This window comes from Agelaius phoeniceus, chromosome 21, assembly GCF_051311805.1.
Source record: "Agelaius phoeniceus isolate bAgePho1 chromosome 21, bAgePho1.hap1, whole genome shotgun sequence".
Lineage (NCBI taxonomy): Eukaryota > Metazoa > Chordata > Aves > Passeriformes > Icteridae > Agelaius > Agelaius phoeniceus.
Window position 1 is genome coordinate 6,864,003 of NC_135285.1, and position 16,045 is coordinate 6,880,047.

Genomic DNA, 16,045 nt, shown 5'->3' on the forward strand with positions numbered 1-16,045 from the left:
GTGGGTAGCAGCAGTGCAGGGTGCCCATGGCAGGCAGCGTTTCTCTGCTCTCATAAGGCTGGAAAAGAGACAAAAGAAACTTCCCAGAATTTTAATGGTGGAAATGAGCAGAAATCGGTGTTGTGTGACCTCAAGATGAGCTGGAAGAGCCACAGCTCTGTTGGCAGGAGGAGAGAGTGGCCCCCGGAGCCAAGGGCAGTGGGAGGGCAGCGAGTGCTGGGGATGGAGGAAGATGGCAGAGGGGAACCAGCCATCCCTGGGGTGAAGGATTTGGGGCAGAGGGTGCCAGATCTGCCCTCCACTTCCCTCCAGGTCTGAAGCACCACGTACAAGGCAGGTGACCCAAAAGAGCATCTCTGGGGGTGATGTGGGGGCAGGTACCAACAGCCCCCCAGATTATCTTCCTACCCTGCCCCTTATCACTTGAGGAAATCCTATTTCAAGGCCGCTCTAATGAAGCCTCTGATCTTTGCAGAGCCCGGCTCGCTCCCCTCTAATCCCGGCCGGGCCGGGGTGCAGGTGCCGCGGTGCCGGGGATTAGACGCTCCCTGCCCTTTGTGGGAGCCGTCACTCAGCGCGGCCTCCTTGTCCGGACCATTCGCCAGGGAATATTAAACTTTGCTGCCGTGCAGTCCTTACACGGGGAGGCCGGAGCTGCTGCTCTGCTTGTTTTGGGGGAAATGGAGCTGGTGAAGGGCAGGAGCTGCCGGAGGGGTCCCGCCTGCCGGGCAGCCCCGTCCCTGTCACCCACTCCGGTCCTCCCGTGCCAGGGCTCGTCCAGCCCCGCGGCCCCGGCCCTGGAGCAGGGAAGCTGTGCCTGGTGCTGAAATGCTGAGATCCTGCTCCTGCCAGCCTCAGCTGCCCGGCTCCTGCAATTCCCCGGTGCAGCCGTCCCGTGGGTATGGCCGCTGCTGGAGAGGCTCGGCCGGCGTGGTCCCGGCTGCGGGCAGCAGCGCAGGGCAGGGGGAGCAGAGGGGCTCACGCACAGCCCCACACTGTCACACTGTCACACTGTCACACTGTCACACTGTCACACTGTCCCCTCGGGCACCTCTCCCGGCTGATGGCGCAGCGCAGTCCCCAGTCCGGGTCACAGCCCGCAGCTGGATCGGAGCTGATGCTGCAGGAGGGCTGGGATGTGGGACAGACGCTGGTGGGATGCGGGAGAGACATCGGTGGGTGTCACTGTCCCGTCCCTAGATCACTGCCAGCAGGGAGAAAAAGGCGCAGAGATTTTCCTGTCCTTGCAGTCCACAGCCCCGCTCTGTCCCTCCGGCCGTCCCGGGCCACCGGCCCCGCTGCCGAGCCGCGGTGCTGGCCGAGGAGTCGCCACCGCGATTCGCCACAGCCGCGCTCCCTTTCGGGGCCGCTTGAGCTCGGACGCAGCTGGGAAGGTGATTTTCTTCCTCTTGCTCTTGCGTGCCGTGACATCCTCGTCGAAACAATCCTGGAAATAACACTTAAAAAAAAGGAAGGGGGGAAAGAAAGGCAAGGAAGCGAGCGAGAGCGCAGGGGAGAGCACTCAGCATCTCCGCTCGGCTCCGCGGCCTCCCGCAGAGTGAAATGGAGGCAAATAATGCCTGAAGCTCCTTCCCCGAGCAGCGCAATCACCCGCGGCTCCAGGGGCTGCCGTGCCCTGTGCCGGAGCTTTTTCCCCGCACCAAACGCTCCGTGCCCGGAGCCGCTGGTGCTGCTCAGGAGCACCCGAGCCCTCCCCACTGCCCCAGCCCCTCGCAGGGCAGCAGGGACAGGGTGGCAGTGCGCGGTTTGGAGGGAGACAAGGAGCCATTCAGCTCCATCCATGGATGGGGCACCCTGGGCATGGTCGCTCTCTTTTTGCCCCTGGGGAGGTGGCAGCGCATCCTCCTCACCGGGCACCTGCATGTGCCCTGTGCTGGCACTGGGCTGGGGAACGCCAGGAGCTGCTCCGAAGCAGGATGGGGACTCATGGGACCCCTCCTCGGTGTCCCCTCGGGCCCGGGGTGAAGCTCCCCAGGTGATGATGCAGGGGTGCTGCGTGCGGCGGGTGAAGAAGGCACAGGTGGGAAGTCCCCCCCTATAGAGGGAACATGCCAAGGATCCGCCGGCCCCCTCAGCCCAGGCTCACCCTGGGCATCGCCTTGTCCTCGCCTTGTCCTCCTGCACTCCCTGCTCCGCTGGTGGGAGCGTTCCCGGGCGCAGGTAACATTTGGGCACATTCCCATAACCGAGTGTCACCAACTGCTGCGGCGGCAGGGCCGGAGCCCCTCTCCAGCGCTGCTGTTTGCTTTGCAGCCTCCTTAGCCCCCATTGAGGCTTTTCAGCTTCAGCCCCTTCAGGGGGTTTAAGTAGGTAAAACCTGAGGAAGAGGCTATTTTCCTCCCTCCCTTTTGAGCCCTGCCTTGTGCCCAAAAGGCCCCCTTGTTTCACGCGTGCCAGTCACCTGGCTGGGCCCCCAGCCCCTTTCTCTCCCAGCCTCCCTTTTCTTTCTCCTTTCTCTCTTTTGACTTTTCCAGGAGCCCTCGCTCTCCAAACGAGCTTCAGATTGGATCCAGATTGAGGTCCCTTTGTCTTTCAAGGGTTGTACTAAGCTAATTAAATGTGATCCCAACAAATAAACGCAGATCTCCCCATTACATTCAGGCCTGCCTTTCAGGCAGCACCGGGCGGCCCCTCGCCCCCGCCCGCTCCGCGCAGGGTCCCCCTCATTGAGTCCTGGCCATTGAAAGCACTGCCGGGATTTCTTTTGTGCCGGGGGTCTCCGAGCCCTTTTTCCATCAGAAAAGACCCCCAAACAGCAGCTCGGCCTTTGTGAGTTTGCAAGCAAACGCCAAAGAAAAGCCCCCTGAATGCTTTAATAAATGACACATTTAGCAACTTCGGAGGCGCCTGGCTCCTGCGGCAGCCGCAGGGGTGCGATGATCCCTCCTGCCCCGGCTCCCCCGGCTCCCGCAGGGGTGCGATGATCCCTCCTGCCCCCCTTTCCCTCCGGCTCCCGGGGCATTTGCAGCCCGTGGAGGCGCAGAGGTTGCGGCCGGCGCAGCTGAGCGCCTCGGCTCCCAGCCCGGCTCTCGGCCGTGTCCTTTCCCGGCGCTCGGAGCAGGTGATGGGGTCGGCCGGGCCGCCCTGCGCCGGCCGCGGGCACCAGGGCACGGGCAGCGGGCAGGGCGCGGCGGGGCGGCCGGGGCCAGGGGGCTTTTGAACTCAGACCCCGTGGTCCCTTCGCCTCGTATTAGTGCTGGCAAATCCAAAATCGTTCTTAATGACACATACCAGCCCCCTCCCCCGGATCGGGGGCTGCGCTGGACTTTTCTCAGCTCAACTAATATCTTTTTAATGACTTTGGGAGGGGGCAGAGCCCGGCTCTGCCCTAGAGCCTGGATTGCTCCAAACAGATGTTGGGGCAGAGGGAGGGGGATGCTCGTCCCTGCCAGGGACTTTCTTCTAAAGTTCAAACGAGAGGGGAGCTTTCAATCACCGCTAAAAATGTATTTCTCCCCATTGAACAATGGGCTCCTTTCTGCGCCCGAGGGGACTCGGCTGCGATCGCGTTTCTGCTGCCGGAGAGGAGAAACCTCCGGTTTTAGGGCACGAAAAACTCAGCTTCGAAAAGGGCTCTTCCCTGCGCCGGTTATTTTCGTAGCTCTGCATCCCTCCTGCCTTCTACCCTCTACGGGAAAAAAAAAATAATAAAAATAATACAAAATTGTACTAACGAAGCACTAATCGTCCTTCCGCGCTGCAGCCCTTCCCCGCCGCACAGGAGCCGCCGCAGAGCTTTGCGGTGAAGCCGGGCAGCGAATGCGGGGTTTGAGGAAAGAATCGCGGCTGCACCGGCCCGGGGCAGCGGCGGCTCCATCCCCTCATCCCGGCTCCATCGCCGGCGGCCCCACAAGAGTTAAATTTTAAAGCAAATCAAATTCCCATTGGCCACTGTATATTATCTCAGCAGTCTTCATTTGATACCTCTTTAATACAGAAAGGAGCTTTTCAAACCCCTTTTCTCTCTTTTCTCCCCGCCACTCTTTAAGAGCAATAAATGTTCAACTGCAATAACTATAAATCAATCTCCGCTCTGTTCAAATCCTATTCATGCGAAGGGCTGGAAGAGGGGAGAGAGCTCCCCCCTCCCCCCCGCCCCCCAAAAAGCAGCTGCTGGGCTCTAATCTCCTTTCTTGCACTGTCATTCACCCTCATTTTTCCTCCATCACCCCATCCCTGCAATCTTTTCTTGTTTTGCTTTTCTTTTCTCTCTTTGCTGCATTATGATCCCATGTCTCCCCTCATCAGACCCCAACCTTGTCCAGATCCTGACCATCCCCTTGTAGGCTGTGAAAGAAAAGAAGAGTCCATGGATGTCAAATTGGTCTCAAAAAGACCATGAAAGATTGATTTGCTCCACTTTTCTTCTGCCTGACATTATTTCTGAGGGTCCTGAATGGGAAACCAGAAAGTCTGGGACTGGAATAAAGATGTTCTCTCTGTAAGGGGGAGACGGGGGGGAAAAATGCCCATTTACTCCTGGCCCATCAACCCTGCAAAACAGAGCAAAAGAAAAGAGGACTGTGGCTATTCAGAGTCAGACCAATATGTACACCTCCCAACAATATGCCAATATACTGAGGGCTTCTCTATTAACACCCATGAATATTAAAGTGCTCACTAAACGCTCAGAAGGAACTTTGGGAATATACACATGAAAATACAAGCAGCATTGTGCGGGGCTCAGAACAATGGGGCGGCGATAATGGCCCTTCTCTATTAACAGCCATGAATATTAAACTTGTTTCCTCTTAAATGTTAAAAAGGAGGGATAGCTGCGATATTAAAAAAGAGAAATGAGTAGGGGGTGGGGGGGGGAACACACAGCAAAGCACCTTCCTAGGACCGGGAAGAAGCTTTGGGAAACAGCTGGGGATATTTAAAACCACGTAGAAAATGGAAGAATTTTTTTTTCCCACCTTTTTTTACCACTGCCCCCCCGCACGGCCGAGCCCCCGCAGCCGGGAGCGGGGTTCAGCGCAGCCCGCACCGGAGCCGCAGGGGGTTCAAGAGCATCTATTATTTATTTTGTCCCGGGATAACTTGAAGGTTGAAGGGTTTTCCTGGGGAAACGAAGGAAAAAAAAATAAAAAAAGCAATCCGATGACTGGCTTGCCTCGGCGGCTGGAGGGAGCCGGTGTTGGGAACCTTTCCACCTGATGCGTTATGTTTAGCAAGGCTGAAATATTCTGACGGCTCCTCTAGCCAAAGTCCAGAAAAACAAAATAAACTTATTTTTTACGCTTATTAAACCAATCCCTGGCAGGTTGTTAACATCCCCTTTCCAGGACAGCGCTGCCTCTCGCCGGGCGAAGCCCCGAAAGTAAGCGCAGGTTTGGGTGCGTTCCTGACATCTGCGTTGCTTCTTGATTGGATTAATAGAAGTAATTAATTGCACACGGGTTGTAGCATCATTTCACCCAGGCCAGAATACACTCCACAGCTTTCCCCTATAAGATCCCCACGCAGGGGAGAGGCTGGGGGCTTGGGCTGGGCTTGGCGGCTGCTCCGGGCACGGTGAGACCCGGCGGGGCTTCCCGGGACTCCGGGCTGCGAGAACCGGCCTTTGAGCGCCTGAGGATCCTGGGGGCCCAGCCTTCTTCCCGCAGCCCTTTACAGCCCCTCGTCCCCATGAAAATCAAAAGAACAAGGCTAAGGAGAGGGCTCTAAGCTCCGACACAGCAGGACTAGGTTTAAATCCGGGAAAGATTAACCCTTTGCTGAGCCGGCGAAGCTCGGGCCCCGAGGGGAGCGCTGGGTTTGGGGGCACCGCTCTGATGTCGCCTTGCTGGGGAGCAGAGGTGGCTGCGGAGCTCCTGGCTCGGCAGGGCGGGGATGGGCGCCGTGGCTGGCCGGGGAACGCCTTCGGGTGCGGGGACGGGGGAGATGCGGCGGCAGAGCCCCGGAGACACCGCAGCCTCCCCGGGTGCGGGTCCGGCACTGGGGGAACACGGCAGGGCATGGTTGCGATTGCAGGGAGACCGGGGATCCACCAGCGGTTCCCAATCCGCACCTGGGCACAATTCCTGCGGGGATGTGAGATCGGGGACCGGCCGGGCTGGTGCCGGCAGCCGGGTGAGCCCTGACTTGGGGTCAAGCGGGGATCAGCCCCGGGAGCGCGTCCCACCCTCCCCGTGCTTGGGGACCCTCTCCCGGCATTCGGGGCAGCAACGCCGGAGCCTCCCGGTGCTGCCGGTCCCGGCCGGGAAAGCCGGGGATGCGGGGGCCAGCGGGGAGCCGAGCACGGTCGGGACCAGCTCCGAGAGCCTCAGCCCGTTCCCCCGGGGCTGCGAGGGCCAAACGCCGCAGAGCACCGGGAGCTGTCGGGCTCGGGGCCGCCGATTTCGTTGTGGTGCTCAATGGCCCCAAAGCGCAGCGTTTTAATCCCAAAACGAGCGCGGGGGCCAGGTGGGGAGCGGGACCGTGCCCGAGGGTGCGCCCCGTCCGTGGGACACCGGCGGGGACATTTCTGCCCGTTTCGCTGCTGTTCTGCCGTGCCCGGGGCAGGTGCCCAGGTTTGGGTTTGCCGGGGCCGGGAGGTGCGGGGGCCGAGCCGGTGCGTGTGTGTGTATCGGTGTGTGTATATGTGTGTGTATCCTGTGTTTGTGTGTGTTTGTGTGTGTGTGTGTGTGCTCGCCGTGTCCCTCCCTCCCTCCAGCCACCCCACCCCCGGGAGGGGAGGGAAGGAGGAGATGGGAGGGGGGGGCTCCGACGGCTCGCCTCGCTCCGGCAGCCCCAGTCTCTCCGCCAACGTCAGGGAGGTCATTAATAACCAATTAGGAGGGTCAATGAAGCTCATATATAGCCGGGCGGGAGCCGCCGAGCCGAACGGAGCCCAGCCCGCCGCCCACCGCCCGTCGCGCCCGGCCCCGTCGCGCTCGGCCCCGCCGCCTCGCCCCCATGATGGGCTCGGTGCTGCCCGCCGAGGCCCTGGTCCTCAAGCCTGGGCTGAAGCCGCAGGGGCTCTCGCTGGCCGAGGTGATCACCTCCGACATCCTGCACAGCTTCCTCTACGGCCGCTGGAGAAACGTCCTGGGCGAGCAGCTCTTCGAAGAGAAGAGCAGCCCCAAGACAGCCTTCACGGCCGAAGTCCTGGCTCAGTCCTTCTCCGGAGGTGAGTGACCCCCCCCGGACCCTCCCCGATCCCCCCGGTGTCCCCCATCGGCCCCGGGCCGGCTCCCGGAGTCCGGCGGCGGGATGCGGTCCCGGCGCCCCGCTCTCCCCAGGCGTGGGACTGGGGAAAAAGGGCTTTAAATTCATTTGGTTAACTTGGGCTTGACCTGAGAAAGTTCCCACTTAAACCGCGGGCTGGGGGGGCCGTCCCGCATTCAGCCGCCCCGGGACAATATCTTTTCTCTCGCCCCGGCATCGCCGGGGCGTCCCAGCTCCCTTTTCCCCCTCTCGGATTTCTGTTCCTCTCTTAATTTACCATGAAGGCTAATTCCATTTCCATTCACGATATGTCAACCATCTCATCTCCCCATTTTGTAAGAGGAATTCCTGGGCCCTTTTAAACAAGCCCTCGCGCCATTCAGGCACAATGTACCGCTACAGCATTCCTAAAGGACTAATGAATTTAGAATTAGCAATTTCTTTCTAGTTGAGTTTAATGAATGCAGATCACTTTAACAGCATGACAAATTGCTGGATGGGCCGAAATAGACACCATTTAACCTCCTTTCCCAGCCCCGCTCCCTCGCCCAGCCCGGGATGCTTTTCCCAGGTACCTCCTCAATGCCCCGGGGGAACCTTGTACCGCTTTGTGGGAGCCCGGTTGGGCGTTTCAAAGGCTCAGCCCCGGGGTCTGCGCTGGGGCCGGGGTTGGGCGGGGTCCCCGCCGCCCCCGATCTCCCTCCTCTCCCCCACCCCTGTCCCTTTCTGAGCCGCTCTCCCCCCTCGCAGAGGTGCAGAAACTCTCCAGCCTGGTGCTGCCGTCGGAAGTGATAATCGCCCAGAGCTCCATCCCCGGGGAAGGGCTCGGCATCTTCTCCAAGACTTGGATCAAGGCTGGCACCGAGATGGGGCCGTTCACGGGCAGGGTCATCTCCCCCGAACACGTGGACCTGTGCAAGAACAACAACCTCATGTGGGAGGTAACGACCCCCCGAGCCAGGACTGGTCTGGGGAGAAGCAGGGACGGGGGCTGGGGCTCTGTCCCGTCCTTGGGCACCATTGAGAACCATCCTTGTGCCTCAGTTTCCCCATTCGTGCAAATATCTGGCCAGGTGGGTTTAGGAGCCCCTTGCAGGAGAGGGATGAGGTTTGCCCAGCCCTCGGGGTGCAGCCAGCCCTCAGAGGAGCCCCGAAACGCCGTTGCTCGTGTCCCATGCAGGCAGATCACGCCCTGCCCTGCCCATCCCGTCCTGGTGGAACACCCCCGACTGGTTGCTGCCTGCACTGGCCACAGTGGGCAAAACCAGCTCTGCCCTGTCCCTTGCCCCCTGCTTTGCCCCAGCCCTGGTGAGGTTAATCCCGAATGAAACCGTGGAGTTTGGGGGGCTCTGAGATGCCAGGACATTGTGCACTAATGCACAGTGAATAGGGAGGGTTTTCCTTTTTTTTTTTTTTTAATTTGTTTGACTCAGACTAGCACTTCTTAATTATTGTTAATTATTATTGTAATTTTATACCTATCAGAAACTTGCCTTATCTTTTTTGGCACCCTGCTAAGCATCTTTCTAGGCCTGGCATGCACCTTCCCCTTCCACCCAGGGATTCTCCCGCTCCCATGGCAGCTGCAGGATGCTGAACAGCCCCTTCCTCTAGGGCTGAGCTGCTGGTGGGGCTGTGATGAGAAGGGAAATTGAGGAAGGGAGCTGGGTTATGCAGGGAGATTGGCATGGCTGGTCCTGCCAGCCCCTGTGAGAGCAGGGCACATTTCTCAGCCCTGCCACAGTCCAGCACCATGAGCAGGAAGGGTTCAGCATCTCCTGGCTGTTGTCAGGATCTCAGCCCCGAGGCTCTGCTGGCTTTGAGCCCATCCCAGAGGTGGAGGGGCTCAGCCCAGTGCGGGCAGCATCGCTACCGAGCCCTCTCTGCCCTCGCAGGTTTTCAATGAGGATGGCACGGTGCGGTACTTCATTGACGCCAGCCAGGAGGATCACCGCAGCTGGATGACCTACATCAAATGTGCACGGAACGAGCAGGAGCAGAACCTCGAGGTTGTTCAGATCGGGAACAGCATCTTCTACAAGGCTATTGAGGTAAGTGGGGCTGAAGGGCAGCCGGGAATCTGCAATAGAAGAAGTCAGGTGGTGGGATCCCCCATCCTACAGACTCTTGTTCCCTTGTTCTTTGGGTTGTTGGCGGGGTGTCTGTGGAAGGACACGGCAGCTTTTCCATCCTTGGCACTCAGATTCACCTGCAGAGGTAGAAACCATAGGGAAGGGTTATTGCATGGGCTTCAAGGGGTAGTAAAGGTCCCTTCTCCTCTCTGCCCCCTTTCTGTTGGCTCAAGGAGCGATGTGTGTTGAACAGGGTGAGAGTAGATCCTTGTTTGGGGTGCAAAGCATGAAAAGAGCTGCAGTTCTGGCCAATATGGGGCTTTGGGCAAGGACAGAGCTTGGATGCTCTATTAAAAAAATGAGATTTTGTGCAGAACCTGCTTCTTTATAGCAGAGTAAAGTTTGGGGGGTTCTGTGAAGCCCAGGTGCTGAGCACAGGCTGTGCCTGGCTCTGCACTGCTTTGCCTGGGCATCACTCTGGCTGTGCAGGGAGCCACGGAGAGGGCAGGGAGTGGTGCTGGTGCAGTTCTGCCCTGGGCTTTACACTGTGGGGAGGGGGCTCTTCCTGCCCCCCCATCCCTGTGCTCCTGCATGAAGTGCTGGTCTGTGCTGGCACAGGGGCAGGGGCAGGGTCCCAGGGGTGGCACAGGCTGCTGTGCAGTGGGGTGATGGCTGAAGGGTGCCCACAGCTCCCTACAGCAGACTCTGGGATGGAGGTGGGTGTCTGGCACCCTGGCATTATTGGTGATATGTGCATACAAGTCACACAGTGCCAGAGCAGGGTGATGGTGGGGACCAGCCCTGCTTATGTGCAGTGTCCCCATAACCCAGCGCTATTGCAGGTGGAGAGAGGTGGTGGCTTGGGGTGTAAAGCATGAAAAGAGCTGCACAAGGCCCTGTGCCACAGCTCTGGCTTAAAGAGTTACAGGAGGGGACACGTCCCAGTCCATCCCAGACCAGCACTGTGGGATTGTGCCCCTCCAGGGTTGGGTTCAGAGTCTCACCTGAGGATGTTTGCAGTGGGAGAGGGTCTCAGCTGGCAGTGACCATGAGTGCCTGCTGGCTCCATGGCACGGGCAGTGCTCTGGATCTGTCCAGGCTCCTGCAGTGCCCACGGAGGAGCACAAACCCAAATGCTCCATGGCACAGGACCACAGCAGGGCTGGGTGAGGGATTGCTGCCACAGGGTGGCAAAGGAGAAGGGGTGGGTACGAAGAGGATCAGATATTCTCTCCTGCTGTAGAGTCCTGTGTGCCCTTTGGGCTCTGCCACCTTTCCCAAGAGCTCCAAGCACTTCCCTGCTGTTCTCCTGCTGAACAACAGGCTTTAGGTGTTTCTAGTTTTAAGACTTGATATTTCTGTGGGCAGCTGTTCCTGTTGTGACAGTACCTTAAGTACTTTTTACTACTGTTCTTAAATTATGCAAATAAGTAAAATAATCCCAGGTAGCTGTGGTGTAATTAGGAACACAGCTGTGGTTTTTACACCTGGTACAGGCACAGATGATGGGAGGATGAACAAATGTTTGGGTATAGCCATGATCCAGCTGTGGGCTTGCTCCTAGGGCTGAAGCAGTGAGCAGTGGAGCAGGATGAGTTTAATTCCCTTGGCACAAGCAGAGAATTTGAGATGCTGAGAGTGCAGAACCCCAAGGGATGTGTGGGAGGAGGTGGGCAGGAAGGGTCCCTGCTGTCACACTGCTCCCCAAGCTCGGCAGGGCACGCACACATAGATCCAAACTTAGGTGCTGCCTTGCTCAGCACCAGAGGTGTCCATGCATAGCCATTGTCAACCTACATCCCCTACCAGCCCTGGTGGCTTCCCAACCAGTGAATCCATCTCTTTGGATGCCTTTCTCACCTAAATGCCAAAAACCAGACTGATTTGGTGCTTTTTTTTCCCGTTTACCTTGGCTATTTTAATGCATTTTGCCCGTTCCTGCCCTTATTTGCTGATTTGTTTTTCCCATCCTCTTTCTCAGCAATACCAAGTTGCTGCTGCTGGAAAATAAAGTGAAGGCAGAAAGTTTTGGCCTTTGATCTGAAGGCTGCGAGGTTCCTGGGGGGCAATTTGAATTTTCTTTGGGGTGTATGCACGTGGGTGCTCATCTGCTGCTGGTATGGCTGCAGCAGCTTCAGCAGAAAAAACCATGCACCCATGCAGATTGTTTTTTTCCTTTCAGCAATATGTTATTTGCTTGTATTAAAAATTACTAATTTTCTGTCAAGAGTAAATAATGCCAAGAAACGTCATCAATTTGGGATGCAAAAGGATATCGGCTTACCCTGAATCCCAAATTCCTCCTCTGCAGCCCAGTGAGGTCTTTATGCAGAGGGACAAAGAGATGAAGTAAAATTCCTATTTATTTCAAATGCTTTAAATTCAACATATTTGCAATGCTGAGGTGATTGAACTTAGCATCTGTGTTCCCTGTGGATAATATTTTACTGGAATCTAACATGCTCAGTGTACAGAAAGCCATCCTCCAAAACACAGGACGTTCCTATTTCTAAATTAGGTTCTTAACAGTAGGGGACTGCTAGGGAAAATATGAATTTTTTTATGAAGTGATGTTGTTATTAGTGTTGTTTGAAGGGGTCTGAGAGGACCCATCTTCCCAGGCAGGGCTGCTGCACGAGGGGAGCCGTGAGCGGCGTTTCCTGGCCGCTCGCCCTGGCCATGCGGGAACACGACAGGAACAGCAGGGACAGGAGAATCCCATCACTGCAGGGAAATGGGAGCGTGGATGATGCAAAACCCCTGCCCCCCTGCTCCTGTAGCTGTCCTTGGGCTGTTGCAGGCACGGCAGCTTTGGTGGGGGATATAAGCAGCGTTTCACACCTGAGCCATGCTCTCTGACAGCAGCTCTGAGCTCTCCTCTGCTCCGGGGGCTGATGAGCCCTTTGCTGGCAGATCTGCATTTCCACCTTCTAAAATCGGCCCCAGCAGGTGTGGGTGGGTAGGAGATGCTGCCTGTGCCCTGCAGCTGAAGGGCGCTGATGGCTCTGTCCAAAGAGAGAATGCTCTGCTGGAGCCCTGAGCTGGGGCTCCGTCCCAGCTCCCTGCTTTGGTCTCTGTCACTTGTGCTGATTGTGGCTCCACAAATGTTTTTTTTCTCCATGTCTCTGTTTCACCCTGTCCTGGTCTCCTTGAGCTGCTGGGACCTCTGGGTCCTGCACTCTGGAGACTCCAGATCTGTCCCTGTGCTCTGTAGCTGCATATTTGCCCATAACACCATTTGTTTCCCAGCTTGGGGGAGAGTCTGGAGTGGGTTTGTGCTGGTGCTGAGCTGTGCCATCACCTCCAGTGCTGCATCCTGGGCTGCTCCGTGCCTGCCTGTGGGTGTTGGGGACTGCTGGCAGGTCCCAGGTAGCAGCAGGGTCTCACAGAAATAGGGCACAGCCAGGGTAGGTCCGAATGGATCAGAGCAGGGATGGATGTTCATTGCCCCTCCCAACAACCCTTTCTTTATCTCTCTTTCTAGATGATTCCTCCAGACCAAGAGCTGCTGGTCTGGTATGGGAACTCCCACAACACCTTCCTGGGCATCCCAGGTGTGCCAGGGCTGGAAGAGGAGCAGAAGAAGAACAAACATGGTAGGTAACATCAGAAAGAGCCAAGGCTGCAGCATCCCTGCCTGCTCACCCTGTGCCCAGCTCTGAGGCCGTTGGGCAGGGACATCCCAGGGGTATGTCAGATATCCCAGCTCTCTGTGGACAGGGACTATGAGATGATCCACACAGCTCAAGTAGGTCTTCAATAATTCAGGACAATGCCTCCAGGCCAATCTGCCCATGGCTATTGCTGGTGGGGTGTTGGCAATCTCTGCCTGACCCAGCCAGGCAGGGAGGAGCAGTGTAGGGTGTGAGTGCAAGGCAGCCCCAACACCCCATGAAACACCAAGTGGATGCAGCCTCTACACCCCCACTCTGCATTTAAAGGATCTTAACCACCAACACAGGCAGGCTTTCTCTCCTTGGGCTTTTGCTTCCTGCTTGTCTCAGTGGCTCCCAGAGCTGCTTCTCTGTGGCACGGCAGAGCTCAGGCTGTGTTTGGAGCCACTTCTGTACTCCCTGACTCTGCTCCCCACTCTGAGAGAGCCATGTCTGAGCCCAGCAGAGCGAGGGGAGAAGCTGGGACTGGGGCAGGGGCTGGACAGTGTGGTTGGGGGTTCCTGAGAATTCCTGCACCCACCTCCTCCAGCTCTGCTTCAGCCCAGGGAGGGGAAATTGGTTTTGTTCCCATTTATAAGGCATTCATTCAGCTCAGCTTGAATGAATCCCCTTACCTAAATCTGGCTGAGTGCATTCCCAGCACTGGCTGCATCCCAAAATCCTAAGAGCCAGCCAGGACAGGTGACCTCAGCAGCAGGGAGCCAGCAAGAGGGCAGTGGGGATTTTCCAGAGCACCCAGCACCCCAGGGCCTTTTGGTGGGGTGAGCTGCCGTGCTGGACGGCAGTGCCTGACTATCTCCTGTCATCCCCAGAGGATTTCCACGCGGTGGAGACGGGGGCCAGCACAACGGGGCGCATGCGCTGCGTCATCTGCCACCGCGGCTTCAACTCCCGCAGCAACCTGCGCTCCCACATGCGCATCCACACCCTGGACAAGCCCTTCGTGTGCCGCTTCTGCAACCGCCGCTTCAGCCAGTCCTCCACGCTCCGCAACCACGTCCGCTTGCACACAGGCGAGCGGCCCTACAAGTGCCAGGTTTGCCAAAGTGCCTATTCCCAGCTCGCGGGGCTGCGGGCGCACCAGAAAAGCGCCCGCCACCGGCCCCCCAACGCCTCCCTGCAGGCCCACTCGCCCGCCCTGCCCGTGCCCCACCCTGCCTCCCTGGCCCATCACATCCCCACCATGGTGCTGTGAAGCCCTGGCGTGGCAGCAGGATTTGGGAAAGCAGACGCTGATGCTGAGACATGTGATGAACTGGGGGGGTGGCCCTTGGCTGAGCTGCTTTGTGTCTCAGAGAGTGTTGGGTTGTTTTTGGGCATCGCTGACTGCGAGGGGTTGGCAGGAAGGGAACCCCCAGCTCTGCAGCTGAGTTGTGGGGGATCATCCCCAGGGAGATGTGGCACAGGGTGGGCTGTGGGTTTGTGTGGGTTTACCAGTGTGCTGGGGGAGGACTGGGAGAGCCGAAAAGCCAGGCTTGGAGGAGTCATGCCTGGGTTTTACAGATAATTTGGTAGAAAGAAAAGTTCCTCTTATGTGTCCTCCTCTGCTGTAGCAGATGTGTGCCCCACTGAAAGGCTGGCACAGCCACCCCAGTCATACCTGTCTGCCCCGGGAGTGGCTTTGGCCCCGGTGGCTCCTTCCAAGGGACACCTTTCCCTGCTTGAGAGCCCGGAGTTAATGAACATTTGCATTTTCCTGCCCCTGAGCCCCCTTTGCCTATCCTGCTCCAGCCAGAGCCCTGTACTGGGGTCTGTCACCGCTCCAAGCTGTGCTGTGGGCAGAGGGGACACCGTGCCAGCTGGGCATGCCCATCCACAGGCAGGATTTGTGGGGACCCGGAGCTCTGCCGGGCTGTGCCTGTTCCAGCCATGGCAGCTCTTCTCCCCATCCCTTTCCCAGCTCTGAAGGAACATTTTGGTTGGAACTGCTACTGCCCTCTGGGGACAGAGAAAACCTGTCCCCGGGCCAGCTCTGTCCCCAGGGACAACTCTAAGCGCCCTCTGGAGTCCCCACATTGCGGAGGAGAGCTGTGTAACATAAATCGTAAAAAAAAGGTATTCTAATATTAATTATAACTCTAAGATGTATAAAGTTCTCACAAACCGTGTTTCACTTCCAGAAGAAAATGAACAAAAACAAAACAAAAGAGAAAAAAAAAACCCCAAACAACTGTCACTTTAACTTTGTAAATATTTATGTAAACATTATTTACAAGACTTTGATATTATATATTATTTGATTGTATATGTACACAGTGTAAATACATTTGTACCTCTCTTGTATTCTAAATAAAAATTACTTGGAACATTTATCATTTAGAAGAGGGATTGCATGGAGAGCTTTATTTTATGTGCCAGTGGAAGGATGTGGGTATTGCGATGAGTGAAGGTCTTAACCACCACAACAGTCTGTGAGTGAGGAGATGTGGTGTCATCTGTTGGACCAAGAAGTGCAACTGGGAGGGGAAAATCCCCCAGTTTTTGGCTAAATAAGCCCTTTTTTTGGGTCTGGAAGCTGGGGTAAGGGCTGGCTCACTCTGGAGCAGGTGCTATCTACCGATTCCACCCAGCCAGTCCCTATTCTTGTGAACTTGTACAGTCACCTATAAAGCCACAGCTACTGCCATCCTTTGATACATTCCATGAATTAGTGCCTATATTTCGGCTGTGATGGGACACAGGTGCAAGCCCTCCTGGAAGGAAGGGACATATTTGCTGACGGTCATCGCGGGCTGCTTTTCCCGAAGCATCTCCTCCGCAGCCGGTGCTTGCATGGATAAAACTTTTCCGCGGACGTATCAGTTCGTGCTGGCACAGCTCGGCCGAGGGCAAGGGCTCAGGGCCGAGTCCCCCGGGGATGTTTGAGCCGAGCGTGAGCACCGGCCAGCTGGGGAGGGCATGAGAGGATTGCCCTCAGGGGGAGACCGTGTGTGAGGGGCACCCGAACTGGGGGTGCTGCTCCCCGCCTCGGCCCGGGCTGTGGGGTCCGGTGAGCCCCGGGGGAGGGTTCCCGGGCTTCTCCCGGTTTGCCGGGCAGGTTCTGAGTGAGCGGGTCACTGCCGGGCGCCGCCCGCACTAAAAATGGCCGCGGTCCCCCTTGGGCTCCACCGGAACGAAGCCCGAGAG

General features: G+C 57.4%; 1 protein-coding gene across 1 annotated transcript; it reads left to right on the forward strand.

Moving 5' to 3' along the window:
- The first annotated feature begins 6,730 nt into the window (after positions 1 to 6,730).
- PRDM12 (PR/SET domain 12) lies at positions 6,731 to 15,241 on the forward strand. The gene is made up of 5 exons (XM_054646577.2): positions 6,731 to 7,135; positions 7,924 to 8,114; positions 9,069 to 9,224; positions 12,730 to 12,841; positions 13,732 to 15,241. The coding sequence occupies exons 1-5, from the start codon at positions 6,922 to 6,924 to the stop codon at positions 14,112 to 14,114; spliced, it is 1,056 nt and encodes a 351-aa protein (XP_054502552.1). The 5' UTR covers positions 6,731 to 6,921; the 3' UTR covers positions 14,115 to 15,241.
- Positions 15,242 to 16,045: the final 804 nt, after the last annotated feature.

Excerpts from the sequence above, each read along its gene's own strand:
- PRDM12 (XM_054646577.2), top strand. The coding sequence starts at position 6,922 with ATGATGGGCTCGGTGCTGCCCGCCGAGGCCCTGGTCCTCAAGCCTGGG. Across the intron at positions 7,136-7,923 it reads GGCTCAGTCCTTCTCCGGAG|AGGTGCAGAAACTCTCCAGC; the intron begins GTGAGTGACCCC and ends CCCCCCTCGCAG. Across the intron at positions 12,842-13,731 it reads GCAGAAGAAGAACAAACATG|AGGATTTCCACGCGGTGGAG; the intron begins GTAGGTAACATC and ends TGTCATCCCCAG.